This window comes from Grus americana, chromosome 19 (genome assembly GCF_028858705.1).
Source record: "Grus americana isolate bGruAme1 chromosome 19, bGruAme1.mat, whole genome shotgun sequence".
Taxonomy (NCBI): Eukaryota; Metazoa; Chordata; class Aves; order Gruiformes; family Gruidae; genus Grus; species Grus americana.
In genome coordinates, this window is record NC_072870.1 from 4,698,374 (window position 1) to 4,718,110 (window position 19,737).

At 44.8% G+C, this 19,737-nt stretch overlaps 1 protein-coding gene across 2 annotated transcripts in view; it reads left to right on the plus strand.

The window, feature by feature from the left end:
- SSH2 (slingshot protein phosphatase 2) overlaps positions 1 to 19,737 on the plus strand; it is a 103,031-nt gene that overhangs the window by 34,309 nt on the left and 48,985 nt on the right. The window contains exon 1 of one of the 2 annotated variants that reach the window (XM_054847267.1): positions 11,879 to 12,051. The exons of the other annotated variant lie outside the window; for it this stretch is intronic. Within the exon in view, the coding sequence (XP_054703242.1) occupies positions 11,996 to 12,051 (56 nt within the window). The 5' untranslated portion in view covers positions 11,879 to 11,995. Of the gene's footprint in view, positions 1 to 11,878; positions 12,052 to 19,737 lie in introns of those variants that run through there. 2 annotated transcript variants of the gene reach the window in all.

The following is a 19,737-nucleotide window of genomic DNA, read 5'->3' on the forward strand; positions in this document are numbered from 1 at the left end:
CATGTGGAGAGTTTGCTTATATCTTAGGAACAAATCCTGGTTGTGGCGTTCCTTAGCTCCCTCCAAAATCGTATGTTGTTTCTCAGGATTCGATCCATCATCGGAATATTCTGAGAGGAATAACCACACTAATAAACTCTTGTTCGCTGGTTAAAAAGTTTCTGTTGCCATCAAGAGCTGAATTGGATTATTCTAGTTAGCAGGAGTATCAGAGGAGAGACTTCAGCAGTGATAGTCATCCTCTCACTGTGTTTCTTCACCTCCTGGTTATGCACTGGTGTACATCTTTGGGATTTGTGGAAAGTTAAATTTCTAGAAGCTGAAGCACAGGATAACCCTACGCCATAAGGGCACCTGCTTCTTATAATAGCTTGTTCAATGGATGTGTAGATATTTGCTACTGATGCAGGTAGTCAAACATCTACTCCAAAGCTAGGAGAACACTGAAAATTTACAGGATTTTTTTTTTTTTTAGTTGGGATTGTTTTCCATGGAGATGTTCATGTTTGTAAATGTTGGTTTCAGCTGCTTCAGGAAGAACCTTTTTGGACAAATGTATATCCTAAAAACCAAACAAACATTGAAACTCAGCTGATTGAACAGTGACAAGTATTAATGGCTATTTTATCACGTAGTCGTAGTCTTAAGGGTAGATTTCTTGAAGATGCTTTGTCTCCTATCCTCTAAGTCATCAAAAGAATAATTTCAGCTAAAATTAATAAACCCAAAACCTGTGTAAGTACTGGGTAACTTCTCCAGCTGCAGGAGCACTTTCTTGGCTTAAAATGTTGCAGTCAAATTTTATGAAAGGCGTAAGATTCTCTCCAGAGGGAGTAAAGGGGAAGTGAAGGTGAAATAGTTCTCACTTTATGAGCTTTTGGCTGTTACAGTTCTTTGCTTAATGTTGTTTGTGTGAGTAGGTAGCAACAGAAGCCATAATTTCTAGTATTTAAAAGGCTCGAACATGATTTGCGCTTTGGGTTTGGGGCCAACTTGGATGAATCTGCAGAAGAAAAGGCTGTCATGGTAGCACATTCCCATGATTTCAACGTAGCCCTGCGATTGTGTGGCCCGTGAAAGGTGACTGGTCTGTTTCCTTCAGTCTTCTGACCCTAAGTGATGACTTAAGAATTGCTGTTTCTTCATTTCACAACTTCCATGACTGAGAGGAAAGCTGGAAAATACAATTCCCAAAGGCTCAAATTGAACTCAGCTAAACTCTGATTTTTAATTTCACTCTTAGCCTTCCAGCAGTCACAAGATCAACTTATGACTTGATCTCAGTATACATAATGTATTGGAGGGGATGGGAGGTATTTAATTGTTGTGGGCACTTAGCAACAATTGTAGGTTAGGTTAGAAACGAGTGTTTTTAAATATGTTTTAAATAACTTCCTGGGGTAGGAAATGACAACCTGCTGTTGATGTGGTGATCTGAACTCGGTGACTCTTGTTGCTGAGGTCAGAAAGCTAACTGAAACCAAGATCCTTCTTAGGGAAAACAAGGGGGTGGGTGTTAAATGTGTTTGATTACAGTAGGATAAAAATAATAGTCAAATGTGGATAAGTCATCAACCTGGAGTCCTGCTGTGGAGGAGCAGCAGATGTCTATAAACAGCTTTTGTGTATCTAATCCTCAGTTTTCAAGGGAACATAGCAAGTAGTAGCTATTAAAAATGCAGACGGTAAAAAGGACTGAGTTTGGCTTTAAAAGCCAAGGTACGTTATCAGCTGCAATGTCACTGAAGTAGAGTTCTGCAGCAGCCTGACATTCCTAGCTGCCTGCCTGGGCAAGGCCAGGCTGGTGAAGCTCTCCTGAGGCATCAGGTGACCTGGCTGTAGCTATGGTCAGTGTTTGGGGTGGGATTTTTGCTATTTGTAAAATTCTTCTAACGAGGAGTCCTTTTGCCTCCTGCACTCATGTAAAATTTGTTTAAACGCTACCTCAGGGTAGTATGGTTGGCATCAAGCATGCCCAAACTCATAACATCAACTGGACATTGAATGCAAGAGCACTATTGTGGCTAAAGGCATATTTGGGTTAATAAAATAACTTTTCAATATTTATAAAATAGGATGTTAGTGCATAAAGATGTTATAATGCTTACAAAGGAATTAGCTTAAGACCTAAGCATAAGCACCGTAGATGTGTTTGGCGTCAGAGGACTTGATTGCTCTTGAAGATCGAGTACAGCCTTTATTTCCATCCTCCTGAGTCCCCGTGTCTCTGCAGTCTAGGGATTGCTATCTCAAATGAGACAAAGTTCCACTTAGATCCAGCTCGACGGCATTGCTAGTCCTGTGGCTAGCAATTTCTAGATAGCTTCTTGTGTTAGGTTTCTGCTGTTTACCTTTTCTCTCTGATGAGATATAGTTTATATATGGAGGTGAAGGGGAACATGCAGAAAAGACTGGTGGTATGACAGCAGGAGTGACTACTGCTTGTTGAGCAGAGGCTATGAAGAGCAACTGGTCTAAAATGGCCTCCAAAGAGGCAGAGAAATTAGTTTCAAACAGGAGCTTAAACTTGTAGGTAGGTACATCAAGATTCTCATACCTGAAAAGAATAATCTATGTCAGTGCTGACCTGTTTGTGCTCTAAGATCTCATACCACAGAGGAATGTGATTGCATGGACTCAAGTCTCGCAGACAGGGGAGAGGAAGCGTGTAAAAATGTTGTTTAAACTTGAACCTGCTCTACAGAGCAGTCAAATGACGTGACAGGTCGGCACTCACCTCTTTGGGGTTTGCCTGCATGAAGAGAGAGCATCAGCACAAGCTCAGTCAGTCTTCTCCCTAGCATTGCCTGCCCCTTGGCTTCTGCTCTTGGGAGGTCTGGTCCTTCCTATAACACTTTATGAATCTAAGACTAATGCTCTTAAGACTGTTTCTGCCAGCACTGTCACAGAATGAGGAGGTTTTTTTGCTTTGTGAATTAGCAGAATCCACTTAAAGGTTTTCTCCAAAAGATGGAAAGAGCTATATAACATGTGCAGAAAGAGAGTTCATGTCTGATCTGGAATTATCCTTGAAAGATGCTTGAAACGGTATTTTCTGGCAAACTCTTTTGTACTGATGCAAAGAGGAATGGTTTGTTTTCCTGCTTGAGGAAAGTACTTGGGTATAATGAACACACATCTAATTTTTATAAAGACTTATATCCATTACTAAAAAACACAGCAAATTAATACTGCAAATACCTGAAGCTGAGCAAATAGGTGGAAACCAGCTTTGCCTCCCCACTCATGAAATCATTGGGATTTTTTCCTCTCACACCCAAGCCCTGCTTTGGGGGAAGCCCAGGAGGGTCTCTGTACCCTGCCGTAGCTGTGACTGTTCTTGCAGTTCATGGATGAGATCCCCAAACCCCTGACATGGGTCCAAGTTCTTGCTCTGGAACCCCTGATCGAACTGGTCCACGTCACCTGTCTGACTCTTCGCTAATGGGACTAAGACAGAGTACTGCATAAGCAGATGTCCTGAACGATCTTTTAATTACACTTATTACCTTCATAGCTATCTTCTAGACTTTTTTATTATGCTATCTGGAGGCTGTACAGCTAGCTGGCCTGCACATCTCTCCTTCTGTACCCAGACGTGCTGCTGCCACGCTGAATACACTCTTAATGGAGCATCTGTGTTAACAGTGTCTTTGCATCATCCTGATGTTGTTAAAACTTACCTAAAATGCATGCGTATTGAGCTCTGAGTTGTGTTTACACCAGCTGACGTATTGACATTCAGGTTTTGTGCGCTCTGTGCCAAGGTTGCAAGGATTCAGCATCTTTGTTTTGCTGACAAACGACATCTCCAGGGCCTGGGGCAGCAGTGGTGCTGCAGTCTGTGTTGGATTTGCTGTCAGGATCTGCTCCTTGCTTTTTGGGTTTATGTTGAAATCGTGCCTCCATTTCCACACTATCTGTGAATTTACCAGTTCTGTGTACTTCGAAACAGCTCTGGTTGCTGAAATGCAGCATTTGAGGCTGCACATAAAATTGAGTAAGCTGTATTGCTTAGCAAGGATGCTGGGGACTTCAGAGCAATTATTTGAACTTTTATGGCCTGGCGCTTGGTCAGACTAAAATCCGTTTGCTTAGGTAAAGCTGAGGAGCCTGTCCATTCCCTTCAAGTGCCATAGAAAGTTACTAAGTCCTGTTCGAAATCTGGGGTTTGTTACTTGAAAATGTTCTCAAAAAGTGCTTGTCCTCCCCTCTTCAGACAGGGCCTGGAGGGTGGTGTTAAAAAAAAAAAAAGCAAAAAGCCAACACCTTTGGCAACCTAAGTATGCTTACCTTCTGGTTTGTTTTTTTTAGTCAAAATAGTTCCTTCCAGGAGTGAACTGGGAAGGAAAGCAAATCAGATTATTGCCATGATAACAGTTGGATATGCCAAGATGCCTCAAGGTTTCAAGCTGTGAGTAAATACCTTCGTTTTAGGAGCAGAAGACCATAGTCTGATGCAGGAGCTTATGGTTTGTAACAGTATAAAAGTTGTGTTTCAAATAGTAAGTGGAATTGGTGCGTGTATTTCCTTGTATAGGGCAACAGCTCAATAAATTGTAAGCCAACTTGTTTGATTTTTAAACTGAGACCCATTGTAAGCTTCTCTCTACCTGAGGGTTATGGCAGATGCGTGCTAGTCCTTAGGAGAGTGATTCCCTGATACCGAATTGATTGCACTTCAGAAGGCTCATTTACAATCCACCTTGAGATGTGTGAATCTGCAGCATCCCGTGTCTGTTGTGACTTCTGGAGATGTGTATCATCACCATTTGGTGGTCCTGACGCTTCTGGTTATCCTTAAAGACTATCTGGTGTTAGAAGAGCGACTTGAAAAAACCATGCGCTGTGAGTTATAGCAATTAAACCTTCCTTGTGCTTCCTTTGCTTGCTGCTGCAGCTGCCAAACATTTACTGAGTTGGTACTTGAACAGTAGCTGGATCTTCTAATGGGTGTGCAAGACAGTTTGTTAACTCCAGATCTTGAGTAAGAGGGGACTCTGTGTGCGGTGTACAGGAAGGCTTGTGTTTATCCATGCTGGAGATTACTAAGCTCTTATAGTATGAACCTTATCTTTAGAATGTGTTTCCTGAATCCATCGTTCTGTCTTTCCTTTCAGTGACAGCTTTAGCCTCTCTGTGGCATTTACTACAGCTGCTTGTGGAGAATGTAATACCGAGATAAAGAACAGTTCTGTTAATCTGACAGCTCTGCTGACCACCAGAAAAAGTTCTGTGGGCTGCACATCACGATTCATGAAAGTGGGTTTGTGATCTTAATTTTTGAATACCAGGTGTTTTATCACCAAACTGTGAGCAAAGGTATAGCACTTGCAGTAAAATTTGAGTTTATTAGATTAGTAACAGGTATCTGCAGGGCTAGTTCACTGCAAGATCTATGTCTGTGGTTACAACATGTTCAGTCCAGTCCGATTACATACCCATGGATGATGATAATACATAAGATGACTTGAGACCTGATCCTCAGGCTGAAGGATTGAGCAGACTAATATTGTTGCTTTACCAAATTACCAGGCAAACATATAATATTATAGCAGGGAGCTTGCTGAAAATGTGAATGCTTATGAAAAGTTTGTTAATTCTAAGTGTGTGAACAGAGGAGACAGAGGAACAAGGCAAAGACAAACTGGGAAGTAAAAGGAATGAAGGTAGGTCAGATCCTTCAGCTACTAAAAGGGTCTGCTCAGCACTGAGCAAGCCCAGAACAGCTGCCCCCGTGCATTTGTGCTCCTTCTTCAGAGGTTAGCGAAGGAGCGGCTGACCAGGAGGTGCCGTAAGGATTCCATACGTGTGTATATCTCCTGCTGGGCATGAACCAGGTGCTCTAAGCTAGAAGAATCTAAGTTAAGATTCCTGTTGTAAATAGAAAGGGAAACTCTGAAACAGCCTTTCCTACCTTTCCTGGTAGGGCACCTTGGCAAGGCTTCAAAGTTAAACGTGAATCCCCAGAGTTTTCAGCTCTGTGTGGATTTCAGGCACTTACATGTATTTTGAGAATCTGGGCCAGGGTTTCTGGACTTGTTGCCATCAGCTCTTTGGTATCTGCATCAAAAACATTCCTTTATAAGACAGGGGTGTGTTTTTGACAGTTCAGAGGATTTAGGTATTTCTTTTCCGTAGGTCACTGAAATAACACGTTACCTATTTTATGATCTCAGACATGTCATTCAGGCCTGTTTCTTCCTTGCTGGACTTAGAGCAGTGCAGTAACAGTTTGCAAGGCTCTGGATTAACTTTTTGGTAGCAACGTAGATGTTTGCATGGAGAGCAGTTTGCTGTGCAAATAGGATGCATTGTAGTTTTTGCATCCAAAGAGCTGGTTTCTTCAAAGCTCCTCTTGAATTGCTTGAATGCACGCGGAAGGCAGCTCTCCCGAAAGCAGGAGGAGAAGGTGGCTGTGGGAGAAGATGTTCAGCAGAAGTTCTGTCTCAGCACGTTACCCCTGTCCAATGTTAGCATTGCTTGTTGAGAGAGCAGAGTGATAGACGATGCTGCTTGTGTCCCTTTTCCTGCCCCCGCTGCCTGGTGGCACTGCTCGGGTCCCTTCAGTGTTCCTTGCTTCTGCCTCTGTAAAACAGGTGTAATTGAGCATTGACCTCTTTGTGTCAGACCCTCTAAGATTTAATGATAAGTAAACTAGACAATGATTGGGCGTGGGGTTTGTGAGGGAAGGGTTTAATGAAGTGGTAATATTGCAAAATAGGCGTTGAATTCTCAGCTAAGAAGCCCAATCATTGATCATGATGGGCAACTGACCAAACAAGCTTTAAAAGCAGGGTTTTGTTCTTTCTGTGATGCTTATCACCCTACTCCTGCGTCTGTCTGATTTCTTTGCTCAAGAACTGGAAACAGAAATACTCTTTGACAGCTTAAATAACCAAATTTAGAATGTGGCTTCCTGTTCTGACTGGTTCTTCAGGATTCAAGTACAGTTTTGCGTGCTTTCCCTGTTCCTGCCTCCCCCCTCTTTTTTTTTTCTTTTTTTTTTTCCTTTTTAACTGGATATGGGCTCCTTTATAATTACTTTCTTAAATTTCCCTTACTGTGTGCAATAAAGCTGGTGTATGTAAGCGCTGCCTTGGTGGGTGGTATGCCTCTTACTCACTGGGAAAACTTTTGTTTCTTTACTGTACTCTATCTCATTCTGCCCTGCGTGCATTGGCTTGTTTCTGATCACTGCTACTGAAATGGCTTCATGTTTTCATGATAAATTGGACTACGTAACGCAGTTGGCTTTGTCTCCCATGCTAAAAATGGCCAGAAGACTTTTGACAGATGAACTTCTCCCTCCAAGGTGGGGAGGCAGCAGGAGACAAGCATGGGAAGTGCTGCTCTCGACAGATCGGTCTCTGTTTACAGGTTTGCTGCACTAATTTAAGGCTCTCCCCAGATAAGTCATCTGTTTGGATTCTTAATCGACTCAGACTCATCTGTAGACTCTGTTCATTGCTGAAAGCCACATGTCCTCACAGCAATAGGATGAATTAACGGACCTCCCACCAGAAAAGCAGGGGCATCAGATCCTTTGGCCCTCTTAAACTGCTGGAGTGTGGCACCATATTCTTCAAAGGTACCTCTTAGGACCCTTTTTCCCCATCAGACCTGGTGCTGAGACAGCTGTCTTTGTAGGGAAAGATTTGAGTATAGCTGCTGGTGAGGAAAACAAAGGACTCGGCCCCACCTATGCACACGGAAATGAACTTGCTACCTCTGCTCTCTGCGGCAGTGCCTGTGCAAGACTCCAGTGCTCGGCTGTGGGCAGCGACGTGTTGTTTTCAAAATTCTGTCACTTTGCATAAATGACACCGGAAACAGCTGCCCAGCAGTAAAGAACAAATTTTCCATATGCGCGGTAAAGGTGGCTGCGCAGGCGCTGCTGTAGCTCATCGCTCTGTGGGGAGAGGATGTGATGGTGGTGAGGGGGAGGTTTGTTTGCCTTATGCAGCAGCTTCACAAGTGTTTTCATAATGCCCTGAAAACATGGGTCCAGGTCCTGCATTGCCTTATCTGTTACACCTACACCTGACAACATCCCACTGTTCCCTTTCCCTTGAACATGACTAATGTTCTGGCTGTAGTACCTTCCACAGGTTTACCCTGCTGTGTTGGAAGAAGAGCGTTCCTTGCTTCTGCAAAGAATACCTAGACTTCAGTCCAAATGGACTTAAAATAATACCCAACCCTTCATACCCACTGGAGTGAGTTTCTAGAGAGACTATGGTAATACATCATCTTCATGAGGGCTCTTCAAAAGGAGAGAACTGAGAGGACCAGAGAAAGTCTTGCTGGCAGACATATTCTGAAAAGAAAAGAGGTCACCAGGCCCTAGAGTAGGCTAAGGACTGAACATGCCTAATAAGACAATCCACGCTCCAGATTTAATCATCTTAGCATGTGAGCAGACACTCAGCAAACTCCTGTGGGATAGGAGTGGGTGGAATATGGTGACACCCACACCTTTGTGTGGTCTGACAAGAAGCAGCAATTCAGCCTTAAGCTGTTGATCTTGGATAGAAACATTAGTTTGATTAATGCCCTCTTTGCATGTGGACTCTGCGCACTGACAGGACTCCGTGTCCAGCTGTAAGCATGCTTTCTGCAACTGTCAAATCTGTGCATGCTAATGCAAAACCTGACTAGAGCGCTTCATGCATTTTTACCAGTGACCTACGTACCGAGGCCTCAGCTATGCAACGAGAATCCCATTCTGCAAGCTGGACACAGAATTACTCTATTACATCACTGCAAGATCAAAACATGTTAAAATGCACAAGGAAAGTAAGGCAGCTGAAGTTACTGGTGCAAGCTACTGTGATTGTGTAGCTTTGAGATACAGACACGGGGGGAGATGGCGATTGTATGAATAAATCATATATTTTCATCCTTCTTGTCTGCCAGACAGAACAATACAAGTCAATATAAGAGATTTGTGCATGCGTGTTCTCCCTCCACCCCCTTAAACTTCTCTCCAGAGGCAGCTCTGGTGGGTGTTCCTTCTGTTCCCTCCTGAAGTGCATGGCCAGACATCCGTAGCACTCCTCATTGTAGGTTTTTTTTTCCCATGATGTGTCCATAACTGGCTCTAGCTGGCAGAGTATCTGGCTTAGTTAGCTTTGCAAAGGTTCTGGGATTGTTGTTTGGTTTGTTTTTTTTTTTTTTTACGGTGTGTCTTACATACATCATACCGCTGTAGTTTATTAGTCTGCGTGGTGTTCAAAGGTTAAATGAAATCCTGCTGCCCAACAAGGGTCACGTTGGACTGAGTGCAGATGCGGTGTTGTTTACTGCTTGCCTATGCAGCAGGCAGTGTGGCCCGGCTAATCCTGTGACCTCCTGGGGAGCACAAAATGCCGACCGAAAACTCGGACAGGCACTGCCCTTTTCGCCCGCAGCATGGTGTAATTTCGTGCACTGGGCTGGGAAGTGCCTGAGACCCCAGACAGACGTATTTACATCTTGTCATGCAGTGATTAATGGCTGTGCTCACATGCTCTATTGCAGCATGGTAGTGATTTAAACTGCTACCTGTCATCACTGTAATTTTGTGCACTTTAAATTCTTTATGTATTTGTCCCAGCAGAGTGCACCTGCTTCCAGCAAGGAGCAGTTTCTTGGCTGTCTTGTGACCTGCTGCCTTCAACTCCATCTTGTGCATCCCCTCAAAGCCTCTTCTTTCTGCCTCCTCCTTGCTCCTGCATGCTGAGAGATCAGGTTATTGGGTCAATACTTCTGTTCACGTCTAAATGTAGGATGCAACTTTGACAAAGAAATACGCTTGTTCCTTAAGTCTGCTTTTAAAAAGCAGAATGTGAAAATAACACGTGCTATACAAATGGACAGAACCAAAATGCTGATCTCCCTAGCATGTAGCCTGAAGACAGTGTCAGTCTCAGGCTGGTATTTCAATCCTTAAAGCAACAAAACCAGGCTCAAATACCTTTTATTAGTGCAGATTTCAATATATGAACTTACTAGAGGATTTCCTACTCCTGTTTTCTAAAGGTTCAAAAAGAAAAAAAGCTGGGATGTTTCTATCATTGTTTGGTCTCCTAGCATATGGAGATGCAGTGCATGATTTAATTAATCCAGGACTAATTAATTTACAAATCTATTATCCATATGTTATGAGTAGCTGCTTTAAGAGTATTGCTTGTAGTTAATCACTGCACTTGTTTTTGGCAGTTTTTAAGGGTTTGCCTTTGTAATGTTCGTTGCATGTAAGAAAATCTGACATCTGTCTGGACAGTATCTAAGTGCATTTAGTCTTCTACAATGCTTGAGTAAAGTCCTTAAGTTATTAATTAGAATAGAACAGAAGTTCTGGGGTAGGTTTTTTTTTCAGTCTATGAATGTGTGGTATGTGTTACTAAGGAATATGAGGTTCTTGCCAGTCTCTTGACCTCTGGAAGGATTGAGTTACCCTCTATTTCTCTAATGTGCTGCTTTTTCCATTGCTTCTTGCAACAGACTTCATTTCTGCCTAACAAAATGATTTTTTTTGGCACTGCAGCAAGCTGGCACTGCATTTTCTTTACAGCTGTGAGGAGCCATAACCAGAGATGTGCTCTTGGCTATATAAGATGACGTTGCTTAAATTAATGCAACCAAACCATATTCTAGCAAACTTGCAGAATCACAAATTCTGCTGCTTTGTCCTTTTCTCCGTGAATCCCTGAAGTGGGGATGGTTGAGACCTTTCAGGTAAGTCTCAGACCTGAAGCAGTTGCCATCACACAGTGTTATTTTTTTAAACCCCTCTCTGCTTCTCTGAAAGTTTTAGCTAATAGTTGGAAATAAACCCTAGACGAAGCTTTCTTTTTGGCTTCTAGCTCTGCTGTCTGATCAGAGGGGCAGTATTATTTTTTTTTGCTATTGAGTAGGTGTCATTAATAAGTACACGTGTTTAAACTTGCATCTTCCACTGCCGGCTCACTTGTGCCTTGTTATCAGATCTGAGCATGTGCCATCCGCACCAGACAACTTCAGAACAGTATCCTATTTGTGTCCCTCTCTGCTGGGATATCCTGCATTCCTATGGGAAACACAAAACTGAGCTAGCTTCCAAGGTTTGTCAGTTGTTTTCCCACACTCCTGGTTAAACTGCTTGGAGAATGCAGATCTGGAAGAATTTCTGCTCTGGGGCTGGCCTGTGAGCAGGACGGGATGAAGCAAGCTGCCCCTCCAATTCTCCCCAGTGGCAAACCGTATGAAGTTTCCCTTGCGCTGTAACATCTGAATTCCCAGCAGCCAAAGGACAAGATTTTTGTTCTAACGAACTTCCTTTCTTCCTTTTCTCCTGAGGGGCGATGGAGCTAAAGATTAAATAGCATTGAAAGGCAGCTGCTTCTCCTCTCCTTTGGCAGAAACCGAGTTGTCAAGTGTCTGCATATGAAAGTTATTGCCAAGAACTATTTCCCCTGTCTCCTGCAGGAGAGAAATTAAGGTCGTTTCCTAAGTACCCGAGTTGTCGCTGCCTGTCTTTTGCAAAAAATCTTTTGATGTGCTGCTTCAAACCTAGTTTCAAAGTTTGCAGCCTTCCCCGGCTCTTCTGGCCTAGATCTACAGGGGGGGAAAGAAGGAAATAGCGCGCCCGCCCCCATCAGTGCTCACACACCCCCGGTCCTTCTCTCTTGCCTTCCTGGGGGAACCAGCGGTCAACTCCTGGCCCCTGAGCGAAGGGAAGCGCCCGCTATCGGCCCCGCCGCTGCCCGCTATCGGCCCCGCCGCTGCCCGCTATCGGCCCCGCCGCTGCCCGCTATCGGCCCCGCCGCTGCCCGCTATCGGCCCCGCGGCCCCGCACCGCCACGTGCGGGCCGGGGGCGGAGCCGGCGCCGGTCCCGCCCCGCTGCCGGGGCCGCTCCTGCGCACTGGGCGGGCAGCGCGGGGGGCGGCCGGAGCGCGGCGGCCGCGGGGCAGAGCGGCGGCGGCTTCCCCATGCCGCGGGGCAGGGCGGCCGCCTCGGCGGGGAGCCGCGATGATCCCCTACTTCTCCGACAACGCCGTGATCTCCCAGGGCGCCATCGCCCAGCTGTGAGTACCGGGAGAGACCGGCACCGACCGGCACAATCTTCCCTCTTGCCTGCGCCCCGGGTGCCGCTCAGCCCGCCTTGGCTCCGAACGGGTCCCCCTTTCCCGGTGTGCCAGGCGGCCGCCCGGGCTGCGCTTTCCCCGCTCTCGGTAGTTGGTTCCGCCGCAGGTTTCCTTCGGGCAAACTTTCCCCTGGCCCCGGGAGCCGGCACCGCACCGGGAGGCGGCTGGCGGGAGCAGGGCTGCGGGAGGCACCGGCACCGCAGGGCTGCCCGCTTCTCCGTTACCGCTGATTTGCCTTTTTTTCCTTACAAAAACTCTGGGTCCCAACCGAACGGTTCGATACGAGTTAGACAGCCAGCTGCCCAGAGGAGCTCCGGTTTACGCCTCCTCTCGCCGGAGCCGCCGGTTGCCCGTCCCGTGTGCGGGGCCGGACTGCAGCACGCTCCCCTCGCCGCCCCGGCAGACCCGCAGCCAGCCCTGTGCGTTGGTAGTGCGGGGCAAGCTTCCCGTGACCGTGTACCATGGCCCCCTCTTAGACTTAAAGTCGAGATTAGCCACTGTACTTGATCTCTTGTTTTGGTTTATCACAAGGTGGCAGATAGGGGCTGCGGATTTGGGGCTGGGTTGTTGGTTTTTTCTTATGGTGCAATAGGAGCAGGACCGAGACCTTACACTCGGGACCTGCAGGTCATGAGGGAGAGACGTGAACTGATGCCAGTTTTTAATTACTGTCAGTCCTGGGCAGCTATAAAGTGCAGAGTGTCTCTGTGCCCCATACTAAGCCGCTTGAAAAAAATCAGTCTCTCCGGCTGCACACCCCCCTTTGAAATGCAGATACGAATAATCATTTAATTTGTAGACAATTAACAGTGACTGCCCGAGTAGTGAGGTTTGGCTGGAAGGATTAGGGAGGGAAATGGCTGCTATGGAGTGGTAGATAAGGCTTTTAGAGATAGTCACTGTGGTCTTGTCACGCGTGATATTTCTTTAAAGAAGCTAACGGCATTTTTATCTCTTGGAAACATCATGAAAGGCTTAAAAATAGTAGGATAAAATGCTGGGTCCCACCTGGAACTGTGTTCTTGTCACAAGAAGCTCCTGCTAGAAATTGAGCTGCCTTGCACTTACGAGGTCTTTAGCAGATATCTCTCCTTATGCTTGATATGGAAATAAGTCCCCGGACTCTGTGGCCTCTTTTCTGAGCATAAGCAATCACTGCTGTATTTGGTAATCAGTTTAGTTAAGTCTCTCTGAGCCTTTCAAACTCTACCCAAAATACTTGTAATTAGTCCCTTTTTTCCCCCCCACTTGCAGTGTTGCCTGTAAGCATGGTGGCTTTCCCTGTGCTTGCTGATAACGTAGGTTTAACAGTGATCTACCTGAACTGTTCTGTGAAAGCAAGGATGCAAATTGGGTATGCCGTGGGCTTTGGGAAGTAGCAGTAATTTTGGAAAAAACCTCAACCTTCTACAGGCTGAAACATTTCCTTACAGCTCAAGATAATTTACCAAGCTCTATTAGGTAGCTAGGTAACAATTTAAGTGCTTTTAAGATGTTTGTTTTATATGCTGCTCAAACACTTGACCCACGGTTTGAGACTATACGGAAAGGGATCAAAAGAAAGGGGAAATACTGCTCGTCTCTACTCCCTGCGTCACTGGTAGCCCTGCGGTCTTGTATCTGGTTGTAGTTTAAATTGCTACTTGGTTGGAAGGACCACCCTTTCCTTTTCTGGGGAGAGAGATAACTGAGCTATCAGAGGAGCTTATGCTGTCCTTTGCCTCCTGGAAGGAAAGATTAATAAGCATGAGAATGACAGAGCTCTTGGCCCACGCATAGATGTTCGCACAAGTCTGAGCGCTGGATTAATATTTTGATAGCATTCTCAATCAGGACAGTGCTGTCTTTTGGGCTGGCATAATAAAGAAGTGTTTTAAAATTTATACTCTTAACTACAAGTTCACAAAAGCTGATTAATATCAGGTGTCCTTATTTCATTGTGGGCAAGACCTAAAAATCCAGATTTTGTTGTTTTGCTGTGCTAAAAATGTGTTCTCTGTGGAATGAGAAGGGCAGTAGTGACCCAAATGTTATCAGAAACTTCTGTTTCAGTGTATTCTTTAGTAGATGTATTTGGCTAATCAGCTCTGACTTTCAGAGATCAGCAGAAATTACTCTTGTGTTGACGCTTTTAGTCAGTAATGTAGTCAGCTGCTCTGGGTCTGATTCATTTCAGGTTCACAAGGATTCAAATCAGTGTCCGAGAGACTTGTGTTTATCAAAATGCTCAGAATTTACAGTTGTAACTCATTCCAGAAAGTCTTGCTACTCTCATTGAACCCAGTGGGAATTCTGCTGATTTACTAGTTTATTTGTGTGTAGGATTCAAAATTTACTTTGGTCTACTAAAACCAAGGCAGCTGATGGAAAGATAGAAAGAAAAAAGCAAAACTTCAGATAGTCTGCAAATATCAAAGAATTTTTAACAGGAAAAACCTGGATAAATTGCCATAGGTCAGTTCTGCCTGCCTGTAGCCGTTTCCTCTGCCTTTGGCCAAGTTTTAGGTATCTCATTTGTTGTTGGTGCCCCTGAAGTGTTTTTTCCATGTCCCTGTGATAATGCCAGATTCCTCTGTCACTCAGTTTTCCTCTTTATCTCACTAGCAAAGCAGGATTATCCAGCGATCAGGGTGCTCGCTCGGGATTTGGGAAAACCCAGCTCTTACTCCCTGCTGCGCCACATCCTTCCTGTGCGACCGTGGCCAAGTCCCACCGGGCCACTGTTCAGTCAAGGGAGCAGGGCCTGAAGGTGCAGGTGGATGCTTAGCTTTTCTTTCGAACCTGAGAATTAACCTCCTAGCTTTGGTGCCCACATCCCCCTGGCATTTTTGTCCATTTTTGAAGCATTTAAATACTTTGGTCTCTGCCTCAGCTTCCTTTCTGCAAAGCAGCAGCGAGAGCCCTCCCTGGGCTCCTGTTCAGCACGTGTTAAAGCACTCCGATACTGTTTACTACTTCATCCCCCAACACTTTGGAAGCCAGATGGATCTAAAACCATGAATATGCTTGCTACTTTCTGTGGTTCTCGTCCTTGCTTCATACCAGTTTTCTATTATAAGATGTTAACTGATAGTTTTTATAAACTTTTATAAACTAGTTTTTTTAAAACTTTGGGAAACAAAAAAGGAGGAGCTAGAATAGATAGTTTCTTCGCAGTGTTGTGGGTATATCTTGGAGCTCTTAAAAAAGAAGTAAAACCCACAAGTTAAACAATTATTTTCAGCGAAAGGTTAAAGGTAACCACAAAATGCTCTTGCAGTCTTGGCTTAGCAGCCTATTGCTCTCTCACATAATCAGTTTTCTTTTAAGTGACAACCCTTCTGCATCAGGTGAAGAAACAACACTTTACAATGCAAGAGGAAGTTACAGGCTGTGCAGGTAATTATAAACTGTACGCTAAATTACAACACCGAGTAATTCGGGCTCATTGTACTGCCGCCTCCTTGCTGTAACCTGTCTTTGTGCCCAGCCTGCCTTGGCCCTTGTCCTCCCCCACCCCTTTCATTTACCTTTGTCATGCGGCAGTGGCCTTTCTGCTAGGAAATTTCATGACCATCTAATTTTAAATTATGCCAAGGGCCAAGTCAGGAACTTAGGTAGGTGTGTGGCTGCTGTTGCCATTGTTTGGAGACCTGCTTATTTATTTATTTATCGTACTGGAAACCTTACAACCTTTTTATCTGCTCACAATGTTACTGCTGCCAAAAACCTTGAGCGTTCAGCAATTAGACTGCAATCCTCCAAACGGCGTGTTATTGGAAATCTTTAATTGCCTCTGTGCCATTGTAAGCATTGTAGCTTTGTGAGTATGTTACTATTGTGCTGAGAGTCGATGATATTTAAGAGTTGACGAGGAGATGCTTGGAAACAGCTGCTCGAAAGACTGGGAGATCAACAGAGTGATTCCGCTTACACCATCAGCTCTAGTTGAAGCCGCTTTATGAGCTGAGGGTCGCTCTGGTTGGAGGTACTTGAAATATGAAAACAAGTTGATCAGCTTTTCATCTCTTGTAGAGGCTGGTAGGATCAGCACAGACTATAGCAGTTCTGTTTTCCATTTAAGTGTGTATTATGTGCTCAGGGTTTGTATGACTGCAGCAGCCAGCCTCCTACTCCACCAAGGACGCAGTGGGAATGTGCAGGCAGGGGAACCTGACCCCTTACCCTTCCTGCCCACCCCTCCCCGCAGCTCGGCTCCCCCAGCACAGTGGATGAGCTTCCTGTTGACTGAGCGGAGCCGTCGGGGATTTCTCATCTTTTTTATTTCTTTGCTGATTGTGATAACACAAATGCAGTGTATAAAAGGCCTCTTACCACCCACTGATTATTAAAAACTCTATGCAAATAAGTTGTGGTAATTGGGCAAAAGTAGTATGCTGTGTGCTCCGAAGTTGATCATTAACTAAGCCAGGGCTGTATTGTTCATAACTACTTTTCCTGTTTGGCTTTTCCTTTTATTCCCTTGGAAGCTATGGGCATTTGTCTCACCGATCCTTCCTGGTAGGGGGTTGGAAGAGAGACAGAGATGGTTATCGGACGTAAAATCAAAACTTGAGCAGCAGACTAGTGTTTCAAGGACAAACCCCCCACACCACCACCCGTATTTAAGCAGTGTGTTTTCGTTAGGAAGCCCACGCTGCTGGGCTGCCAAGTTCATGTTTTAAAAGGCTGCGAATGGTAGAGTTGCCTCTGAGATTCTATGTTTTCTTGAAACTTCTGCAGATGTTCATGTCTCTGGAAATGCTTGGGATTTTTCTAAAGACTACAAAGCAGAAGGACCCGAGTGAGATTATCAGCAGAAAAGGACCTTTTTGGGGCCAGTGGATAGGCTGGCTGGGATTTTTTTGCAGGGCTGTACTTCCTTGTACCTTTATCACGGAGCCCCTGGCTAAAATGTTACTTCATTATTTTTTAAACAACTTCAGGCTAACTTTCTTGAAATGTTGCTTCTAACTAGTGTTTGTGGGGTCAGAGAAAGTTTAAAATTCTGTGTCCCGTTCTGCGATAGGCTCTGAAGAGTTGCTGTCTCCTCTGCATCAGTCTGGCAAGCAGCATTTAAATTATCAGCCCATATGGGCTCAAAACTAGTTCAAGCAAATATTTTTTCTCCAGTGTAATGGTTGTAATGTGTACAGAGCAAATCTGCAACTTGAGTTTCCAGCCGTGGTGTTTCGTAACAGCTGGCTGAAGACTCTATTTCCACAAACACATGGAGTACGATTCACTCCTGTCGTTAATTCTGAATGCTTGTGCTTTTGCTGGAGTATTTGGAAGACACCCCTTTGCTTTACCTGTGTGCCTGGGCCAGGGCTTGAATTCAGCAGCTTGGGAAGTAACTGGAGACTGTCAATAGTTGTTCTGCAGCCACCTATTGCTGCAGTGTGTAGGATTAACTGAGTGGTTTGTGATGGGGAGAAGCCTTCTGGTGCAAGGACATCAGCCCACACATGAGAGAGGGTGAGGAAAAGAGAAACTTGTAGAGATGAATGATAAAATTAAGCTGTACCCCAGCATTCGCGAAGGCTTGGGGGTAGTACAGGAATCCAGCCCGTGAGATCTCCAGGTAGGGTCAGCAGTTCTTGGCATTGGCAGCTTCTCAAATTTGGGCATTTCTAGGTATATTAAGGCCACAGGCTCCTCGTTCAGTGCATTTTCCTGTTTATCCCGTATTTATCTGGCCCTCATCAGCATTATATTCAGCCTGTTGGGGTCTCTGGGTTTATTTGCAATAAGCCATTTAAGAAGTATGCTTTTTCTCAAAACACCTTTGTTACAAGTAGGCTAAATCCACAGATTGCTGAAGCATAAATGATTTAGTCCTTTCTTTTAAACAAATGATCTTTGTCACTTAGTAGTCAAGTCCTTAGTTTGTTCACACACTTCTCACAATGGCTTAATGAGGTCTATATTGTCCCACCAGCCTGGGCTTTCTCCTGCCTGTGATCTCCACAGTTCTGTGTTTGGTTCACACTCTGTTAAACTTCCAGCTTTTCACCAGAAAAGCGCACATTTGTTACATCTGAATTTTGCGGTGCAGCTCTCGTGGAGGTACAGAGGTGAATTGAAGTTCATCCCTCGGTCCAGCGCTGTGTTGAAGCACCCCAGGTGGGTAAGGACCTTGGTCCCTGCAGAGGACTGTTAAGATGAGTTGACCCTAGAATTAATAGTCCGTACCCTGGTGTGCAGCCATCATCTGCTCCACGTTTGCCTCACCCCTGATTTAGAAATCACCGTGTTACTGTGTATAATGAACTGTGCTGTATTTCCTCTCTCCCTGTGCTTTGTTTGCCAGCATGAAGAGAATGAATTTACTTGTCTGAACCTTTTGTCACCCTGCAGCCTCCATTCTTACAGTGTCCTAACGGGCTGCTTTGGAGTGGGCTGTTACCTGTGTCTTGGCTCGACCACCTCTAGCGCATGGAGATGGTGGCCGATGGATGGACACGGGCAGCCGTATTCTGGCTGTATTGCTGATGCTTCATGAGAGACTCCAAACAGCAGGTGGGACTGCAGGAGGGTCATTTTGATTAGCAAATGATAAATTTACCTCTGTCAGGTCGTAATTTATGGGGAAGCCTCATTTGCACAAAGATACAGATGGGAAAAGCTATCATTAGTCATACTTTTGTCTTCTAAAACTTCCTCTGTTAGTCTTCTGCTTGCTTTTTGGAATTCGATGTTGGATTAAAGTGAACCCAGAATTGTTATTTTCTTTTCTTTTCTTTTTTTTTTTCAAGGCTCATTGTTTGGTGGTGTGTGAAGAGCTTGTCATTGGCTTTTGTTGTTGTTGTTATTGTTAGGGTTGGGTTTTCTTTTCCTTTATTTGCTTTGAAAAAGAGATGGAGAAATCAAAAAACAAATGCAAAGTGGAACAGCTGCATTCCTCTGTGTGTTGCAAAGACTGAAAGCCAGTTAGTCTAAAGAAAAACAAATAATTTGTCAGCACCGTTTCTGGCCCTTCTCTTGGTTTGCCATGATGAGAAAGTTGGAAGAAAGCAAACGGAGGAATATTCATGTACCTCATTAACAAGCAGGTGACAAGCCCAGAATAAACATCCCTCCCAGAGTTTTGTGCTAATAACGTTCAGCGTGTGCATGGGAGCAGCGCCGGTGTGTATTGCTAAGCCGTCCCTCTAAATGCCAGGGTGAGCAAGCGAGCCGAGGAGCCCGTGTGTCCAAGAGCTGCATCTGCTGGGCAGGATGTAAGGGAGATGGGGCAGGACATCACAGAGTTTCCCAGCACAGTCACCACAGCAAAACCTTGACACCGTCATAATGTTACTGACCTTTTTGTCCTTAGTTCCTTCAAGTACATCGTGAAATATTTTATGAGAGGCTCTCTAGCTTGAAACTAAGCAAATATCTATTCTAGAGCCTTTTAAAAAGCCATTTAAGAGCCTGCTCCCTAAAGTACACTCTGTTCTTGTTAGAGGCTTCTCTGGGTCTGTGATACACAGCAGTGTTTAGTATTCCGTTGGTCCTTCTACTTTAATGTGTGGTTTTTCAAGGGGTTTGCATGCTTTTAGGAAATATGAAGACCTGAGTTAACCACTGAAAATTGGCTGCCAAACTGCCTAAAGTGCTAATTCTGATGAAATTTAGCACCTGACTTGCAGGGATAAACAC